The sequence below is a fragment of the Chelonoidis abingdonii genome, chromosome 2 (genome assembly GCF_003597395.2).
Source record: "Chelonoidis abingdonii isolate Lonesome George chromosome 2, CheloAbing_2.0, whole genome shotgun sequence".
Classification (NCBI taxonomy): Eukaryota; Metazoa; Chordata; order Testudines; family Testudinidae; genus Chelonoidis; species Chelonoidis abingdonii.
Genome location: NC_133770.1, coordinates 175,364,011 through 175,381,236, shown reverse-complemented (window position 1 = coordinate 175,381,236; position 17,226 = coordinate 175,364,011). Strand labels below are relative to the sequence as shown.

The 17,226-nt window shown below is 40.5% G+C and overlaps 1 protein-coding gene across 2 annotated transcripts in view; it reads right to left on the bottom strand.

Moving 5' to 3' along the window:
• Nucleotides 1-5,283: 5,283 nt before the first annotated feature.
• Nucleotides 5,284-17,226, bottom strand: part of MYLK4 (myosin light chain kinase family member 4) — a 127,344-nt gene continuing 115,401 nt past the window's right edge. For both annotated transcript variants that reach the window (XM_075062816.1, XM_032792435.2), the window contains 4 exons: nucleotides 15,493-15,645; nucleotides 15,046-15,124; nucleotides 13,005-13,080; nucleotides 5,284-10,955 (listed from right to left, as the gene is read on the bottom strand). In XM_075062816.1, the coding sequence (XP_074918917.1) occupies nucleotides 13,033-13,080; nucleotides 15,046-15,124; nucleotides 15,493-15,645 (280 nt within the window). In that variant the 3' untranslated portion in view covers nucleotides 5,284-10,955; nucleotides 13,005-13,032. The remainder of the gene's footprint in view (nucleotides 10,956-13,004; nucleotides 13,081-15,045; nucleotides 15,125-15,492; nucleotides 15,646-17,226) is intronic.

Sequence of the window (17,226 nt, the reverse complement as noted above, 5' to 3'; positions counted from 1 at the left end):
TCCCATATAAGTGTACTAGCAAGCTGTGTGTGTCTGTTGTGTATAGATGACAATATAGCAGTAGTAGGATAGTGGAGGTGCATAGAAGCATTGGTTGCGGAAGAACTGCATAATGTCTATCTTTACCTTACCTGCCTCATCCCAGTGTTATTAGTCTCTCATTTTTATTTCCTTATGCAACAGGCTACAAAGCTTGAAGGAATAACAAAATATGCTTGTAACCTTAACAAATCTGAAGCTTCCTTTCCCACCACTCCAGCATTGCCACAAGCTCAGGGCAAGTAGTAACATTGCCAATTTGGTACAACAAAAGCTGTGCTGCGAAAGAAGTTACTAGATATAACAATAACACCTAAAAGTTGTGAGCCACTGAATAAACCCTCCTTATTTTATAATTCTATCACTTTGGACCACCTACTGCACTCACTGAAGTCAGTGCCAAAACTTTCATTGACTTAGGGCCTGACCCAAAGCCCACTGAAGTCCTTCAGTGAGCTTTGTATTAGGCCCTTAAATAGTGCAAGGATAGAGCCCTTTGTGCCCCAATCCTGCCAGGTGATGAGCACACTTATCCAGTGAAATCAATAGAATTGAAGGTGCTGAGCACCTAACATGGGTTGGCTCATAGTGTCTGTATACAGTTCTGTTCTGCAGTCCAAGAACAAGGTGGCTTAGCTCCCAAGTTAATACCTGTTGTACACAGGAGATGGGAGTGAGTCACAGCTGATGAAGTGATTTCTTTTTCTTATTTTGGCTAAAGAGGACTGTGGAAATCTCTAGTCCCCTTCCAAAGCCTTTCATTAAAAGCAGCCCATAAAGCAGTCTCTGGAAGTTTTGGGAGGCCTTTAAAAATTAAAATTCTCTTTTATTGAACAAATGGACAGGTTGAAAGGATTCAGAAAATAATTAATTTGTAAATAATTAAAAGTGAAGCCCAGTGTGTTTCCAAACTCTGGGTAATATTGAAGTAGCATTAAACAATTTCAAAGGAAATTTAACGTGAACAGGTTCTTTGAAATAATTGGGGAAGAGAAAGGTTTGGCTATCAAATCAATTAATGAAATATTATGAATGTCCCCTGTTGAACTCCCCAATAACATTTTTAATCACATGCATCTAAGTGAACACATTTTTAAAATGTATGTTTGCTTTGCAGACGCATGCAGGGAGCTGTTATTTTATACATGTATTTTATTTTTGCCAGAGGCATGCATGTAAATACGCACACACCCTGAGAGTATGTGAAGGGCCTGCTGACTGAATACTACAGTTAGTCAGGATGGTGTCCCTAAGCTCTGTTTGCCAGAAGCTGGGAATGGGGGACAGGAGATGGATCACTTGATGATTACCTGTTCTGTTCATTCCCTCTGGGGCACCTGGCATTGTCTGACAACAGGATACTGGGATAGATAGACCTTTGGTCTGACCCAGTATGGCTGTTCTTATGTTTTTACAGAAAACGTCTTTCTTGTCAACCATCAACACCACCTAGGCAGTGCAGAGGTACTAATATTTCCAAAAGAAACCCATTCGGGCAGGTTGAAGGCAACCAAAGCTGAGACATAGCAACAGTTTTTATGTAAAAAAATGGCTAAAATATAAGACCCTAAACATACACTAGCATGGACACCTGCACCTATGCAGGGTCCTATTGACTTCAGTGAGACTCCACATGGACACACAGATCCACCACACTTGTTTGTTCCAGTGCATAATCAGGGTTTAGAACTCTAATACCCCAAAATACTCATGTCATTATAATCACTTGTGTTTGGGAACCATTACTAAAGAATAGTCTAGTAGTAATTTTCATGGTGGAGGAAGAAATACTTGTTTCCTATGCTTTAAAAGCCTATGTGGGAGGGCATGCATCTGGTGATTATTCATGGAACTTTGAGAAAGGTCTCCAGATTTCTGCTTCAAGTTCTCCTGGTGACTTTCTCTGTGGAGTTTGACAAACCACTTTGGCCAGATCCATACTTGTGTATATCAGGGTAGCTTTATTGATCTGAATGCTGGTTTCAGCAACCTGTGTAACTGATACAGAGGGGCAGTAGCTGCTATTCCAGCCCATGTATCCTGCACCTTGATCCTGAGTTGGAAGATTTCACCTCCACACTGCCTTCAACTTCCAAACTCTACTGCCATAGTGCCTGGTGACTCTAGCTTCATTAACTGTTTTTAAGAAGTGCTAAGATCACAAGATAAAAATTGTGATATTATTATTTGGTTTACAAATTAATTTGAAGGGCTTATATTATTCAGTTGGGCTGGTCCTGCAGTGCTCTGCCAAAACTCCCACTGACTTCAGATAGGAGCTTTCTAGTGTGAGGAAAGCAGCGTTGAGTCCTTTGCTTAGTAAATGTCAAGAGTTGTGATCAGTATTATGAATGAGCTATGCATAAAAAGTAATAGTTAGACCTTCAAAGGCTACAGCACTGTAGAATACCCTGTGCGGAGAGGCCAACCCCAATCATTTCTCTACTTGTGGCTCCCCCCGCCCCAGTGTGCATGCTTGGTTTTTCTCTTTTATTTCTGTTATTGGTCCAGTCACTCAAGTTTAGGGTTGATCCAACTCTTAACAGATGTCTTTCTTCTGATTTACATGAGGTAAGCTCCCTGCCTAATTAAGGTTAAAAATTAGATGCTCAAATAATAACTAGACTTTTTGGTTACTATAAAGTAGAATTTATGGAGAAGAGTGTAACAGACTGACATGTATGGTGCCCAGGCACTAGCAGAGTGGAACATTTTTTTGTCAAATAGTTACTTCACTGAAAAAAATGCAGTGGGGGGGGGGGCAGGGAGGAGGAGGAGGTGACTCACCAGAGTTGTCGCTTCTCTCCCAGCTCCAAAACATGTGCTGCCGCACCCACTCTTAGTCAAGAAAGACTATTTTCATAACAGGGGTTAACAAATACAGTCTTAACTCAATCCTTGGTGACAGGCTTCAGGCCACCTCACTCAGGGATCTCTGGCACTCCAGCCTGTCAGCCTCCCACCCTCCATCAGTTCTACTCCCCCACATTGGAGCAGATGCCACAGGACTGCTTTCCTGAGCCCCTGTCCCCTAGCTCTTGGGACCCACCACAGAAGCCATCTTCCCCAGGGCTCAGCCTATCACCATCCCTACATCTCTCTATTAGCAGCTCTTTATAGACCCAGGTGTAGCTGAGCCCTCTGTAAAGCACTGGATTGGGCTCACCTGCTCCAGTCTATGGGCACTGGGCTCAATCTATCCACATAGAGCAGTGGACACTGTTAATTTGAGTTGCATTCAGCAGCTACTTTCAGAGGAATAAAAAAAATGAGGATTGTTTTTTTAAAGAAAAGGTGATATAGTTTGGCACTTTATAAACAATCCGCTCTGAAACAAACCTTCATTTCAAAATGTTGTTTCAAAATGACATTTGAAAGGTTTCATTCTATTGGAATGAATTTTTTTTGAGGATTTCTATTTTGGTGAGAAAAACCAAAAAAATCAGGTGCAGTTTGTGAAATAAAACATTTTTCCCCTGGATATTTTGGTTCAGCCACTGAACCAAAAAAATCAGTTATTAGTTCAGCTCAAGTAACTAGAGTATTTAAACAATAAAGGGATTCCCCTCCCCTGTCAGCCGAAATCAGCTCTGAAGCCCAATGAATAAACTTTAAATTAAGCCCCAGCTGTACTTGCTGAGGGAGGTGAGACTATCAGAAAAGCCAAAAATTGATCTTCTGTTTAGGCAGTTAGCTAAGCTTGCCTCAGCTGCAGGTTACTCTTTATTTACCTTGTAGCTTGCATCTGAAAAAGAGTACATTTTTTTTTCTGATGCTCAAAAATGAACAGACACATTAAATTTAATACAGCCAACCAAAGAACGTCAGAGTAAACAGAATCACTATTTATTCTAAAATGTATAATTTGTGTACATTGTTGCTATATATTGTTCACAAGGGAACACATCCCCCAGACACAAGTGCTAATCTACAAAACCATATTCCGAAAATAAAATTATGTGTTACATAAGCATCCATACTTTTCCTAGTCCCAGCTCTATTACACCCACCGTCGAGCTTTAGGAAAATGTTGTTTTATGGGACACAAACATGTGTGCTACTGCATCTAAGCGTGATCACGCGGGAGTTTAGTGACTTTTAACAATGTAGCTAAACCAACATATTTACAAAGTGATACCTTGATGCAGTTTTCATCTAGTATTTTAAATAGGTAGGTAGTTGTTGAACTATAAGCCTTCATGGAAGGTGATATTGACAGTCTAATGTTGCTAAATGGATTCATGCAATGTAAGTCTCATTTACACTAGACATAATCACAGCTATATATTGATGATGATGGTGTAAAAGATGCAGCATCCTTTCGGGGGAAACAAGGATGAACAGTTTTTAACAGAGTTTGAAACAGTAGTGTGAGTTTATCACTGCTGTGGCTTTTGATGTTAAAGGAAAACTGCACTCATTTTGCTCACTATCCTGTACTGCAAGTTTACAGTGTGAGAAGCATTTACATCACCCCATAATGTTATCAGATCACTAGCAGCTGAAAAGCGCTTGGGGTGGGAGGTTGCATGCATCATTTTGCTGAGGAAGCCCATCATTAATTTGAGATGCAAGCAGAGGTGAAAGTAAGCCAGTACAGTCTGGTATGGAGTAGAGTCCTGGGGTAGTGGCGGTGATTTAAAAGCACCAAAGCTTTCACCTAAAGCCCCGTCACTTCCACGTGAGTGCCCCCAGCCCTTGCTCAAGACCCCAGCCCTGCGTTGTGGTAAGACCCTTAAGTTTCTTTCACCCCTGGATGCAAGCAACAAGAGCTGCAAATAGGAGAGAGAGTTTCTAGCCAGTTCTCTTACTGGCTTAACGACTGCAAAAATATATGTTCTAGTTAATCATTCAAATGAGTTTTTTGCAATATTAAACTATAAAGCTGCTTTTTTTCTGACCATTAAACCAGTACTCAAGCCTGGCAGCAACTGGTTTTACTATTTGTGAGACTGCTTCTATACTGGTAGTGTTATAAAAGGTGGACCAAATACTGATCTCATTTAGATCTGTGAAACTGCATTGATATTATTGTATGGGTCCAAATGAAAGCAGAATTTAACTCAGGGTCTTAGCTCAGTAACATACAGAAGCTGCTACCAAAAAGCATCTGAAAAGTGCTAGTTTTAATAAACTTCACCTTCTGTTTGCAATATTCAGATTATCACATAGTCACCGAGCACTGTTAAGATGCTGTGGTAAACAAATGGCCACAGGTTCTTTTTAAGTATAATATTATGTTCAGTCTTTTTACTAAAACTCATGAATCAATATAGATCTTCCTCACTCATAAATTCCATGGTATTCACCATGGGTCACAAGTTGAGAAGCTACCAGTATCTTGCCTAAAAGAACTCTGAGACTGGGGTTGATAACCAGGATGCATTTAATTCTAATCCCAACTCTACCACTAGTTGCCTTCCACCTTGGGCAAGTCACTTTATTTATCTGCCTCATCTGTCAAATAAAAATAATAATTTCTAACTCATATTGGCACTGGCTTAACTAGACAACATTTGTCATACAGTACTTGAACATGTAAAGAACCGTATTGTCCCAACCCTTTCAGATACTATTACCGAGCACTCTGAAGAGCCGCTGAGTGCCCTCAATTCCCATTGACTTTCCCCTGATTAGCACCTCATAGCAATTACTATGTAAGATTATTTCTAGAGTTGTCTACGTGCACAAATGGATGTTGTTTTCTTCTCTACAATCAAGTTTAGGGCCAGATCCTCAGATGATTTAAATCAATGTAGTTCCCGTAATCTGGCCCTTAAATTTATTCACCTAGAAAAGGTGTTGCTGTTTTGGGACAATGTGGGAGCATACATAACTGGATACTGCATCTTGACACCTTTTTCCTTCATACTATTGCTTCTACTCCACTCTGTTCCCTGGTTACAACTGCAATAGCTACAGCCATCTCTGCCCATCTGTGAATATACAGCTGAATGTAATAACCCCAGCTAGTACGGTGCCCTTTGCACCCAAACTTGTGCAAATGACAGGAATTCACAGTTTTCAGATTAAATCTCAAAAAGCAATATACAACAAAAACATCAATAAGCAAACACACAGACACTCACATAGTTATTTTAAATCCATTTTCTTAAGCTAGTATAAAATAAAAAATTATCTGTTTAAACAAAAGAATAATTTAATATAGCACTCAACAGCTTTACTTATTATGTAGAAAACAAACCAACAAACCAGAATTAAAAAGAAAACAAGACAGCATGCTGTTCAAAGTGCAATGAGACAGAATTGTCCTTTCAAAAACTCTATTAAAGAACTTGTCAGTATTATTTTCCTAAAATTTCAACAGCCAAAAAACAACTGAGTATTTCAAACAACATTTTATAAGACACACTTCTATAGCACTAATGATTATTAATAGTTATTTAAGCCATTTGTTGTTAAGCATAGTGAAAGCTATGTACAGAGGGCATTTTTCCTCATTGCCTTATATTCAACTGAGAAATAAAATCTATTTTATCAATGTTACAACATTGACAACAGTGTTGTTACTTTCCCCATGCTATACTATGCTTGTGATTTTGAGGACCAAATTGTACCTTTAGCAGCACGTACATGGCATTAAAGGGAGCTAACTGCTCACATCTGAGGCCTGGTCTACAGTGGTGGTGGCCGGGAGGTTGATCTAAGTTACGCAACTTCAGCTATGTGAATAACATAGCTGAAGATGATGTACTTAGACATACTCACTGTGTCTTCACTGTGGTGAGTCAACTGCTGCCTCTCCCCCGTCAACTCTGCCTGTGCCTCTCACGGTGGTGGAGTATAGCAGTCAACGGGAGAGTGCTCGGGTTGATTTATCGCATCTAGACTAGACGTGATGAATTGACCCCCGCTTGATCAATCACTATCTGCTGGGTAGTGTAGACATACCCTGAGAGTAGGTTTTTTTTAAAAAATACAGCTGTTTGGGTCCTGCCCCGCCCCCCACAGCTCTACATAACTTGTTGATGTAAATTTAACAGTCTGCAAAAAACACAGCTGTTACAAAATACATTTTTGTTCAATAGCTATGGGCTGATAATTAAATCAGTATAAACTGTCATGTGCAAATGAGACTATAAACAACTAGGGGCAGGGCAAAGGTGTCCTAATTTGTCTGAAGAGTGCCCCCTAACAGTTTTATGAATAAAGGATAACTTGATCTCTTGAATTTCTTGTTGAATTCATGACAGTAGAAGTTATGGTCTTTGAAGGTGAATCTGCAATCATGCCTCGGGTTGGATCCTAACCTGCAATATATGGTGCTCATTGCAAGATACACTAAGTATAAATAAATAAATCCATTACTCCATTTGCACACATGAACATAATAGCAGATCAGTGATTTAGGCTACACTACCATTTTCCTTCATATTTCACATTGGTGCTCCGTTGCTGGTGCAGCTTCATCAGCACTAGGAGTACTAATGTCAATCAACAGCAGGTGAGATAAAATACGTCATCTAATTGCACTGACAGCAGATCTAGATGATCTTTGGTTAAAACCCCATCAGATGTTAACAGTCTGATTACATCATAGCTTGCACCATTGCCACAACTGACGGAGGCACACTGCTGACAGTGCAACAGTAAAAGATTTAAAAATAAACGCTAGCATAGCCAAGACTTTAGAATCTGGCCTTTACCTTGTATTTTAGCATCTGAGTGAAAGTCAAGTCCCTGGAGTATATTTACAATATTAGGGGCCATGCTGGATCTGGCCCTGCATACGTGCACAAATGAAGGGGATAACAAAAAGTGCTCCTCTCCCCTACCCTGCTCCCTTAAATGGTTTAGAGCAGCAGTTCTCAAACTGTGGGTAGGGACAGTTTAATGGGATCACCAGGGCCAGCATTAGACTGGCCGGGACCCAAGGCTGGGACCCTCAGGCTCCAGCTGCTTTCCCCCAACCCAGGACAGTGGGGCTCCCCCCACTCAGGATCATGTAATAATCTTGTTGTCAGGATAGGGTTGTGGTGCACTGAAGTTTAAGAACCCCTGGTTTAGAGCCAAGCCAACCATGCAGCTCCAAAAATGTTTTAGACTGATGTTGACAGTGGTACTAGCCTCCCAAAGAGGGTGGAGACCGTTGGGGTGCCATAGCTTTCATGTGTCTATGTGAGCATGCCCAAAAGAGGAGGTGGTGGTAGTGAACTCTGTTCCCTGTAAAAGAGCACAGCAGAGACCACGTTCCCCTATCATCACTGAAGGAAGCGTGGCTGACTCCAACTCAGTGCAATCCCTCTACACCCTGCTAATACAGGTCTATTTCTTTACGGAACTATCTAGCTCTTAATTATTACTGAAGTGTATGCATCTTCTTTATTCTCCAGAAACACCAAATTCCATCAGCTGAATTTCATATTAAAGCAGGTAGTGGTTACAAGACTATAGTCACACAGTTATTTTAGTATAATTATCAGGATTCAAAATTACATGCAAGTTACATAAAAACCACTAAGGAAAAAACAACAAAATACTGGCCCTGAACTGTGTAAGTGAAATTTCATCATTCCAGTTTTAGCCTGCTGCTTTTAGTCTGATCACTGAATTGTTTATCACACAAACTGCTAGCAGTATCGAGGATCTCATGTGTAGTTGGAACAGCAACACATCATATGAATTCTAGCTTTATCAAAAGGTGTTCTAGTAGCGTTCACGCTTATTTTGCATAGACAAAGGAGAACAGTGACTGACAATAAGCAGCTGACAGGCCAAATCCTGATTTCCCTTCCTTAGATTTTATTCAGTACTTTCACAGACAAACTCTCATTGATGCCAGTGGGAGTTTATTTGAGTTAGAACTAGGTATGATGATTGATTCATAGATTCCAAGTCCAGAAGCAGCAATTCTGATCATCTAGTCTGACCTCCTACATAGCATAGGCCACAGAATATCCCCAAAATAATTCCTAGAGCAGATCATTTAGAAAAGCATCCAACTGTGATTTTAAAATGGTCAGCGATGGATTGCATGTCCCTTGGGAAATTGTTAAAAAATTATGCCTTATTTCCCGTCTGAATTTTTCTAGCTTCAACTTCCAGCCACTGGGTTGTGTTATACCTTTCTCTGCTAGTCTGAAGAGCCCATTGTTAAATATTTGTTCCCTACATAGATACTTACAGACTGTAATCAAGTGACCCACTAACCTCTTTAAGCTAAACAGATTGAGCTCTAGACACTATCACTGTAAGATAAGATATGCTTTCTAATCCTTTAATTGGACCTAAAGACTTAGCCCTAAAATTTTAAACAGGAGGTAGGAGCAGTCAAAATGGGACAGTGCTTTCTATGCTTTCTTGGTTCTTCCTTTAGTGTACTGTGGTAGTAATGTTGCTATATGTATGCACGTATACACTAGCTTTCATTAAGAGCCTCAATCTATCTATCTATCTATTAAACACCTTTTGAACTCTGGACAAAATTGGATTTCTGTAATTGACTGTCAAGGATGTCACATGCATGCTGTCCAATAAATGTATTCATCTGACTCTTTCCTTGAAATTTGATATACAAATATCACTTCATAAGAGCAAAGATATGACAGTCATTATGTGGGAATTATTGCCATTCTAATGTTAAACTGAGTTGGCCTTTACCCTTCTGCCTTGTAACAAGATATGCCATTATTTCAAGAAAAATATACTGGGCTGTGTTGACATGTTGCTTAATTAGAAATTGATTAGTCAAAATAAAAAAAATCCAAAGCAACAACAATATGTCAGCATAGTAAAGTAAAATAATAATGATACTTTGGATTTATCTAATCTTTAATACAAAAAGCACTATACAAAAGTAAGTGTCATTATCTGCATTTTACAGATGGGACAACTGAGGCTCAGGCTGTTTAGGTGACTAGCCCATGGTCACACAGTGTTGGGAACAGAGTACAGGTAGCCTGACTCCCAGTCCCCTCTTCTAGCCATGTGTCAGAACAGCTTGAAAGCTGGAGAAGCAATAGAAAATATTTTGATTTTTTTTTTGGGCGAGCTTTTAAATAAGCCATTTCTTAGAAGCAAATAGGACACTCTGGGTTGTGAGGATTAGGGGGCCGATTCTCCTCTCACAAACTAGTTTTGCATAAGCATAATTCCAGTGCCAACAATGGAGTTAGCCAGTTACGTTGGCATAAATCCAAAGTAACTGATTTGAAGTTGTTCTCTACTGAAGTCAAGGGCTTAATTCTGTATTTATACTAGAGATGAGAATCTGGGTGTCCTAATAACAAAATATCCTCTTGTATGTTATTAACCCAACTGAATTTAAAACAGTACCAATGTGATATGCTAGGAAACACCAAAGGCAGTCCTGTATGCAGCATAGTCTAGTCTAAAGGCATCCTACGTACAATGAGAGCTTGTCTGTGAGACTGTTAACACATTGGTGTAGCTTCCTTAACTTTAGTGGGGTTAGTCCTTGTTGATGCCACTGTCAGAGAATAATCAGTTTTAAATGTGCCACCAGCTGTTTTTTAAAAGCAATTTGAGGTTTCAATCTCAAATAGAACTCCAAGTACTGTTGTAATGCAGAGATCTTCTGCTGGCTGGGCTGAGATGAGAAAGAGCCAATGCTATTTAAACCCCAAAGATCTCTCACTAACTAAATCAAGAAAGCAAAGACAAGACAGATAATATCGTGAACTCAAACTAGCATAGCAATCTCAGAAGAAATTACATGGTGTTCTGGCAGAGACACCTTCCTGTGAACTGCAGCAGCTGTTTTCCTCTTTTGAAAGCGGAAGCAAGAAAAAGTAGCTCAATAATGCTGGGACTTTTCCTGCAGCTAAAGTGGTGTTGGTCCACTTAGTAAAAGCCTCAAGTCATCACAAGGTCAAAGCACCAGAACTGCTGATATCTCCAAATCTCTTACCAGCAGTAACAACATAGCAGCTTGTCTGCAAAGAAACAAACCAAGAATCTAGTTAATTCAGCAATATATTTTTAATATAATTATTTGGTTTAATTTCCTAGAAAAATCACAGGGTGGTTTCTTTGTGTGTGAGAGAGAAAGCAATGCAGAATCTGACTGCTTACAAAGAGTCCCTCCCCCACCCCCATCTCAGATTGTGATAGATCATTTAATGCTATTTACAACATAAAAAGGACTAGGTCTCTTTATTTATTGAAAAAAATTCAGGCAGTCTCTCATAAAATGCAACAATGCTGTCATTTTGTCACTACTGTCATATGAGATGGGAGTATGTGATTATCTTCATTTGCTTGTACAATCACATCAAACATTTACCATACCATGTTTAAATCAATTGTCACATGAATATATTATCATGGATTAAATGAGGCAATCCCAATGGTTTTGTTCTAAAAACAAAACCCAGTAATGACTGAGTCCACTTCTGGAGTAAATTCAAAAACTCATTTTTTAAAAACTATCTCCTCCTGTAAGGTAGACTATAAGTTAGCTACTATTTACAAAGCTTTAAAAAGTGTATTTGAACATTTTATTTTCTTTTTCACTGAACTGGCCATTAAGGTTATCTCAAACTTGATTTTTTCTTCAGTCAGATAATTGCTTTCTTGTAATATTAAAAAATAAAAATATTTTTCAATGTGTGGCTCTTGCAGATGGGACAGAACCTCAGCTGATATAAATTGGCATTGTTCCAGCGATGTGAGGATCAGTACAAAGAGGGTGCAACATGTCCGTCCCCAATATTTGGTGTGACTGCATTAGCATGCTAAGAAACCATGGGGCTTTGGCAGCTCAGGAAAGAACATACCAAAAGCAAGTGACAGTGAATCATAATAGGCTAAGAATTTTTCAGCCCCTCTGAACAGTGATTTTTTTTAAATTTTTTTTTTTTACAAAACACATTGGAAAGAAAAGCAAACATCAGTTACAGACTGTCTTTTAACAGATGGATGGTAATACCCTTAACAATTAGCACACACAATGAAAAGTGGTACTATTTTTATTTTGGTGTCTCAGTCATTATTCATGGTGCAATGCTAAAAGGATGTGGTTATTACGATGCATGGGTTATATCAGCTTTCTTCGTACCATGACCCACAACCAGTCATCCTCAGATATGTCCCCAAATCATTTGCACTGGTTCCCACAGTGCTTCAAAGGAAGCACCAGTCCTGTGGTAGTTCATAAGAGATGCTGTGGGAATCGGTGCAGTGGTGTATGGAGTGTTCTGCCATCTGAGAAAGTGGTTGAGTAAATTTCAAACTGGCTGAGAGAATATGCTTCAGTCAAAGACCAGAGACAGAAAATTAGAGCAGACTTGTGTCGTCCTGGCCCCCTTGGGGAAGGCAACCTCCCCAGTCTAAGAACTAGTAATGAAGTGTTTGTCAATGGAAGGCCAAAGACAGTGATCCAGGAAACAGGACAAAGACAGAAATGTCTTGTCTCAACTTTGCTGTTTGATACAGATTCCTCAACAGCACAGGACAACTTCATTTAAGGCTGGATCCTATTGAAGTCAATGGCGCTACACCGATTATACCAGTTGAGGAGATGGCCCATAGCCTTTTGTTAAGAAATTACTAAACAAGCATATTTCTGTCCCTTTTAAAACCAAACTTACAACCATAATGTAAGAAACTAAAAGCTTCCAGCACCGAACATTTCTTAGGTGAAAACCTGGCTCTATTACAGTCATTGGGAGTTTTACCATTGACTTCAATGGAGCTAGGATTTCACCACCGAGTTTGCTGTATGTGCAGTTTCATATATAAACTATGATTTTTTTTCTCACTGTTCCTCCCTTTCACACTGTTGTGATGGTCATAATCAATGGAGCAAGCCTATAGTTTTGGTGCTTTGGTGACAAACTGCTTGTCAAACAGTTGTGCAGATGGTGCTGGTGAGTAAATCTTCCAGCAATATTAACTGTGGCTGTTTCTGGTATTCCACTGATACCTTCCATAGATGTTGCACCATTTATTTCTGAAGAGAAACAAGGGGACTTGAGACAAACCTTCCATTTGGCAGCTTTCTTGGAAAGGTCATTGAGCCACGGGTGCTTGAGACTTTGAGTGGCACTTAGCCTTCCTCTAGAAAAAAGGAGACATTATTGGAAGAGTTAGTTGAGCTCCATCACTTCTTACCTGTGCTGAATATAATAGCAAAACACTGCAACACCTGCCTACTTAATACAGCTACTTTTTAAACAAGTACAAGTATGCACAGAGAAACTATAGAAGGGAGCTCAGAATGGAGGAAATCTCTATAAAGTTCTCCACTGGGGAAAGGATTTTCCCCAACATAGAAGGGGAAATAGGATCCAGCCATTCATGAAGAGGTCCAGGCTTCATGAAGCTTTACACTATGACCACTTCCTCCCCATATCCATGGCTTCACTGCAGCCATATCAATAGGGGCACAATTGACCCTGATATCCCTTTAGAGGTGTACCTAAAAGTGTAATGTTCTTAATTTTGACTTTCCCTCTATCTCTTCGTATTTACATTAAAATTTTGTTTTCCATCAGCATGTATTTGACACCTTCAAGTGCTCACGAACACCTGAGACTGCACATTTGTCTCTAGAGCAGCTCAGAAAACGTCCATGCAAATGAAAAAATGACAAAGAAAATGTTTGTGAATTTTTTCCTTTTTCTGACCAGCTCTAGTTGTCACAATGGGAACGTCAGCAGCAGGAAAAGAACTCAGATCCTCCTGCTTTAAAAGCACAGGGCTCTACCAGTTGAGCTCAAGGGAAAGACCGTGACCTACTAATGACAGTACTGATTTTGAACAGGTCTGATTCTGTTCAATAGAAGGAACCACTGACACCGATACGCTAGACTCAGTACATTACAGTAATTTTATTTACTTCATTTTTCTGCTTTGCTTTCTTTGCCTTTTTAATGACTTTTGTTGCTTACATGCAGATAACAAGCTGAAAGAAAGACAGAACAAAGATGTATTGTGCTCCAAATGCTGCATAAATGTAGGAATCCATTTTAAAGGCTCAAACTTTTGAATTCTAAATGTATGGCAACCTCAGTTATCCTCTTCAGAGGCTTTTCTGTTTTGGGTTATGAAACCACATGGATCGGCCTCACCCACTGATGAGACTGTCAACAGCTTTCAACCTCCAAAACCTACTGACTAGTTAAGTTAGTAATAATCAAAAACTACTTTAAACCACATGACCCTGTTTCAGCTAAATGGAGTGTTTAGAGCAAAGTAAGGGATGCTCCTATTGAGATTAGCACTGAGCTGGCCAGCTCCAAACACACTGAAGTTGGAGATAGTATGATCAGGGGCGGCTCTAGGTATTTTTCTGCCCCAAGCACGGCAAGAAGGCTGCCTGTGGGAGGTCCCCGATCCCACGGATTTGGTGGCACGCCTGCGGGAGGTCCGCCGAAGCTGCGGGACCAGTGGACCCTCCTCAGGCAGGCCACTGAAGGCAGCTTGCCTGCCGCCCTTGCAGTGCCCCCCCCGTGGCTTGCTGCCCCAGGCACGCGCTTGGCGTGCTGGTGCCTGGAGCCACCCCTGGGTATGATGGTCCCCAGACGGCTGTTTAAGGTAAATGATGTGTCCTGGCAGGAATTCCAGGTTCTGTTAGGAGGTGGGAAGGTGTCAAGTGGGAAAGGGCGGGATTGACCTTTAAAAAGATTTCATGCAGGACCCCAAGTGAACCAGAAGGGATTTTAAAAGCCAAACCTGCCCATGTTTGTTTGGAAACTGAAAGAAAGTTTGCAATGTTTAATGCTTTGCTATAAACTGTCTGTTATTTTGCTAACAAATCAATCCATTCAACAATGTACAATAACCAACATCATGAATACTTCTTCCCACAGACATGCAAGAGCCAGGGAACACACACAGAAACATGCCAGCCTTAAAAAATAAATAAAGCAAACAAATATATATATATCACAATGACACACAATTCAGCAGCAGGACAGACTCAAGTACAGAATAAGAGAATCTCAGAACAAATATTGAGGTAATGAGAACAAAAATGCACTGGCAGATCTGCAAAGAACAAGAATATTTAAACTTGGAGACCTGCTTGTGTAGTCCACAATGGAGTTTGTGGTCTGATAACCAAGGATGTTTTAAGGCTGAAGTTGCACTCATTCTCCAGCTAAAGGGAAAACAGAACACTAGTAAGTGATACATACGGGATCTTGGGATTCAACTGTTATGCCCTAGCTAGTGATGTGTGCTGTCCATCCTTTTGGCATTGCATGATGCTCAGTTTGCAAGATGCTTTGTGCCAGATGGCAGCTGAACAATGGCAACTGGAAGTGTTAACTCCTGTGAAGATGCATTCATGTAATCTCTGGACACTGTGTGGAATTTAACAATATTCTACTTAGGCATAATAAAATCACAACGGCTACTGTAATCATCAAGTGTAGCAGTACAGGTGACAGAGCATTTTTGGTGTTCTGTAATGTGATAACAGCAAATGTACATTTCAAAGGTATGGAATGGTGTGAATCTGAATACCTTTTTTCCTTGATTAGAAGCTTTGAGAGGAAGTCTTTGGCTTCTTCAGAAACATCTTGAAATTCCTCATTTTCGAAATCCCAGCTACAAGCCAGGATATTGTTGAGAGTCTCATTGTCATCATCACCCAGAAAAGGAGACAATCCACTGAGCCTAAAGAGTATTATATAGCATATGAAAAACACAGAATCATAATAATATATGGTTGGAAGAGAGCTAAAGAGGTCATTGAGTCCATCCCCCCCACACACACACACTGTGGTGGGATTATATACAGTAACTCCTCGATTAACGTTGTAGTTCTATTCCTGAAAAATGCGACTTTACGCAAAACGATGTTAAGTGAATCCAATTTCCCGATAAGAATAATGTAAATAGGGGGGTTAGGTTCCAGGGAAATTTTTTTCACCAGACAAAAAAACTATGTATTATATAGATGTACACACAGCATACGTTTTAAACAAACAATTTAATATTGTTCACAGCTACGATGATTGTGAAGCTTGGTTGAGATGGTGAAGTTAGAGAGTGGAAGAGGGAGGGACATTTCCCAGGGAATGCCTTGCTGCTAAATGATGAACTAGCACTCAGCTGAGCCCTCAAGGGTTAACACATTGTTAATGTAGCCTCTCACACAAGGCAGCACAAACATGAGGGAGGGGAGACAGCATAGCAGACAGAGACAGACACATACCTTGTGTGTGGGAGAGAGAGAGAGAGATGCACACTGCCCCTTTAAGTAAGCTGACCCACTCTTAAGTGCATTGTCTTCTTAAGTGGATCAGGAAGTTGAGACAGCAACTGGTTCCCCAAGTTCTCTGTCTCTCTCCATCCATCTGTTCTATATGGAGAAGGGGTAAGTGGGGTGCAGGAGCAGGGGGGAGGGGGACACCCTGCCATTAGCCATCCCACCCCCCCACAGCAAACAGGAGTCTCTGGGAACAGCTCCAAGACAGGGGGCAGGAGCAGCACATGGCAGTGGGGGGAGGGACAGCTGAACTGCCTTGATAGCTGCTGGGTGACTGCAGCACAGGGAATTTAGGGGAGCGAGGAGCTGATAAGGGCGCTGCTGGTCCACCCTGGTTCCAAGCCCCCACCAGCTAGCTGCAACGGGCTGCTCTTCCTGCAAGCAGTGGATGAAGCCGGTAGCTGCCAAACAACGTTAGAAGGGATCATTGCACAACTTTAAATGAGCTTGTTCCCTAATTGATCAGCAACGTAACAACGAAACAATGTTAACGGGGATGACTTTAAGTGAGGAGTTACTGTAAACCAAGACCAGCCCTAACAGATATTTGTGTAACCTGTTCTTCAAAACCACCAATGATGGGGATTCCATAATCTCTTTGTCTAACCTTTTCCAGTGCTTAACTATCACCATAGCATAACCCACATCTTCACTACCAGTGTCTACTTATGTTAATTCTTCTGTGGTTCCTCCTTCCTACTCTTGCTTTGTCATATTCTTTCTGGGATTGTTTCATTGTTCATGGTTGTGCTCCTAACCCATCGCAGCAAGTTGTTGTCCATTAAGACCTGGTCTTGAGAGTTACTGAGTGCTGAGCACACTCAGAAGTCAATGGCAAAGTAGGGTACTCAGCACTTTGCAGGATTAGGCTCATTATAACTTTGTTGGGGTTGAATAAAACAAGTAAAAATTATCATGCATGTTTGAAGGGCAAAATGTTACTCTATGATCTGCACAGCAGTTCTCTTCTCTAATTGTGGATCCCT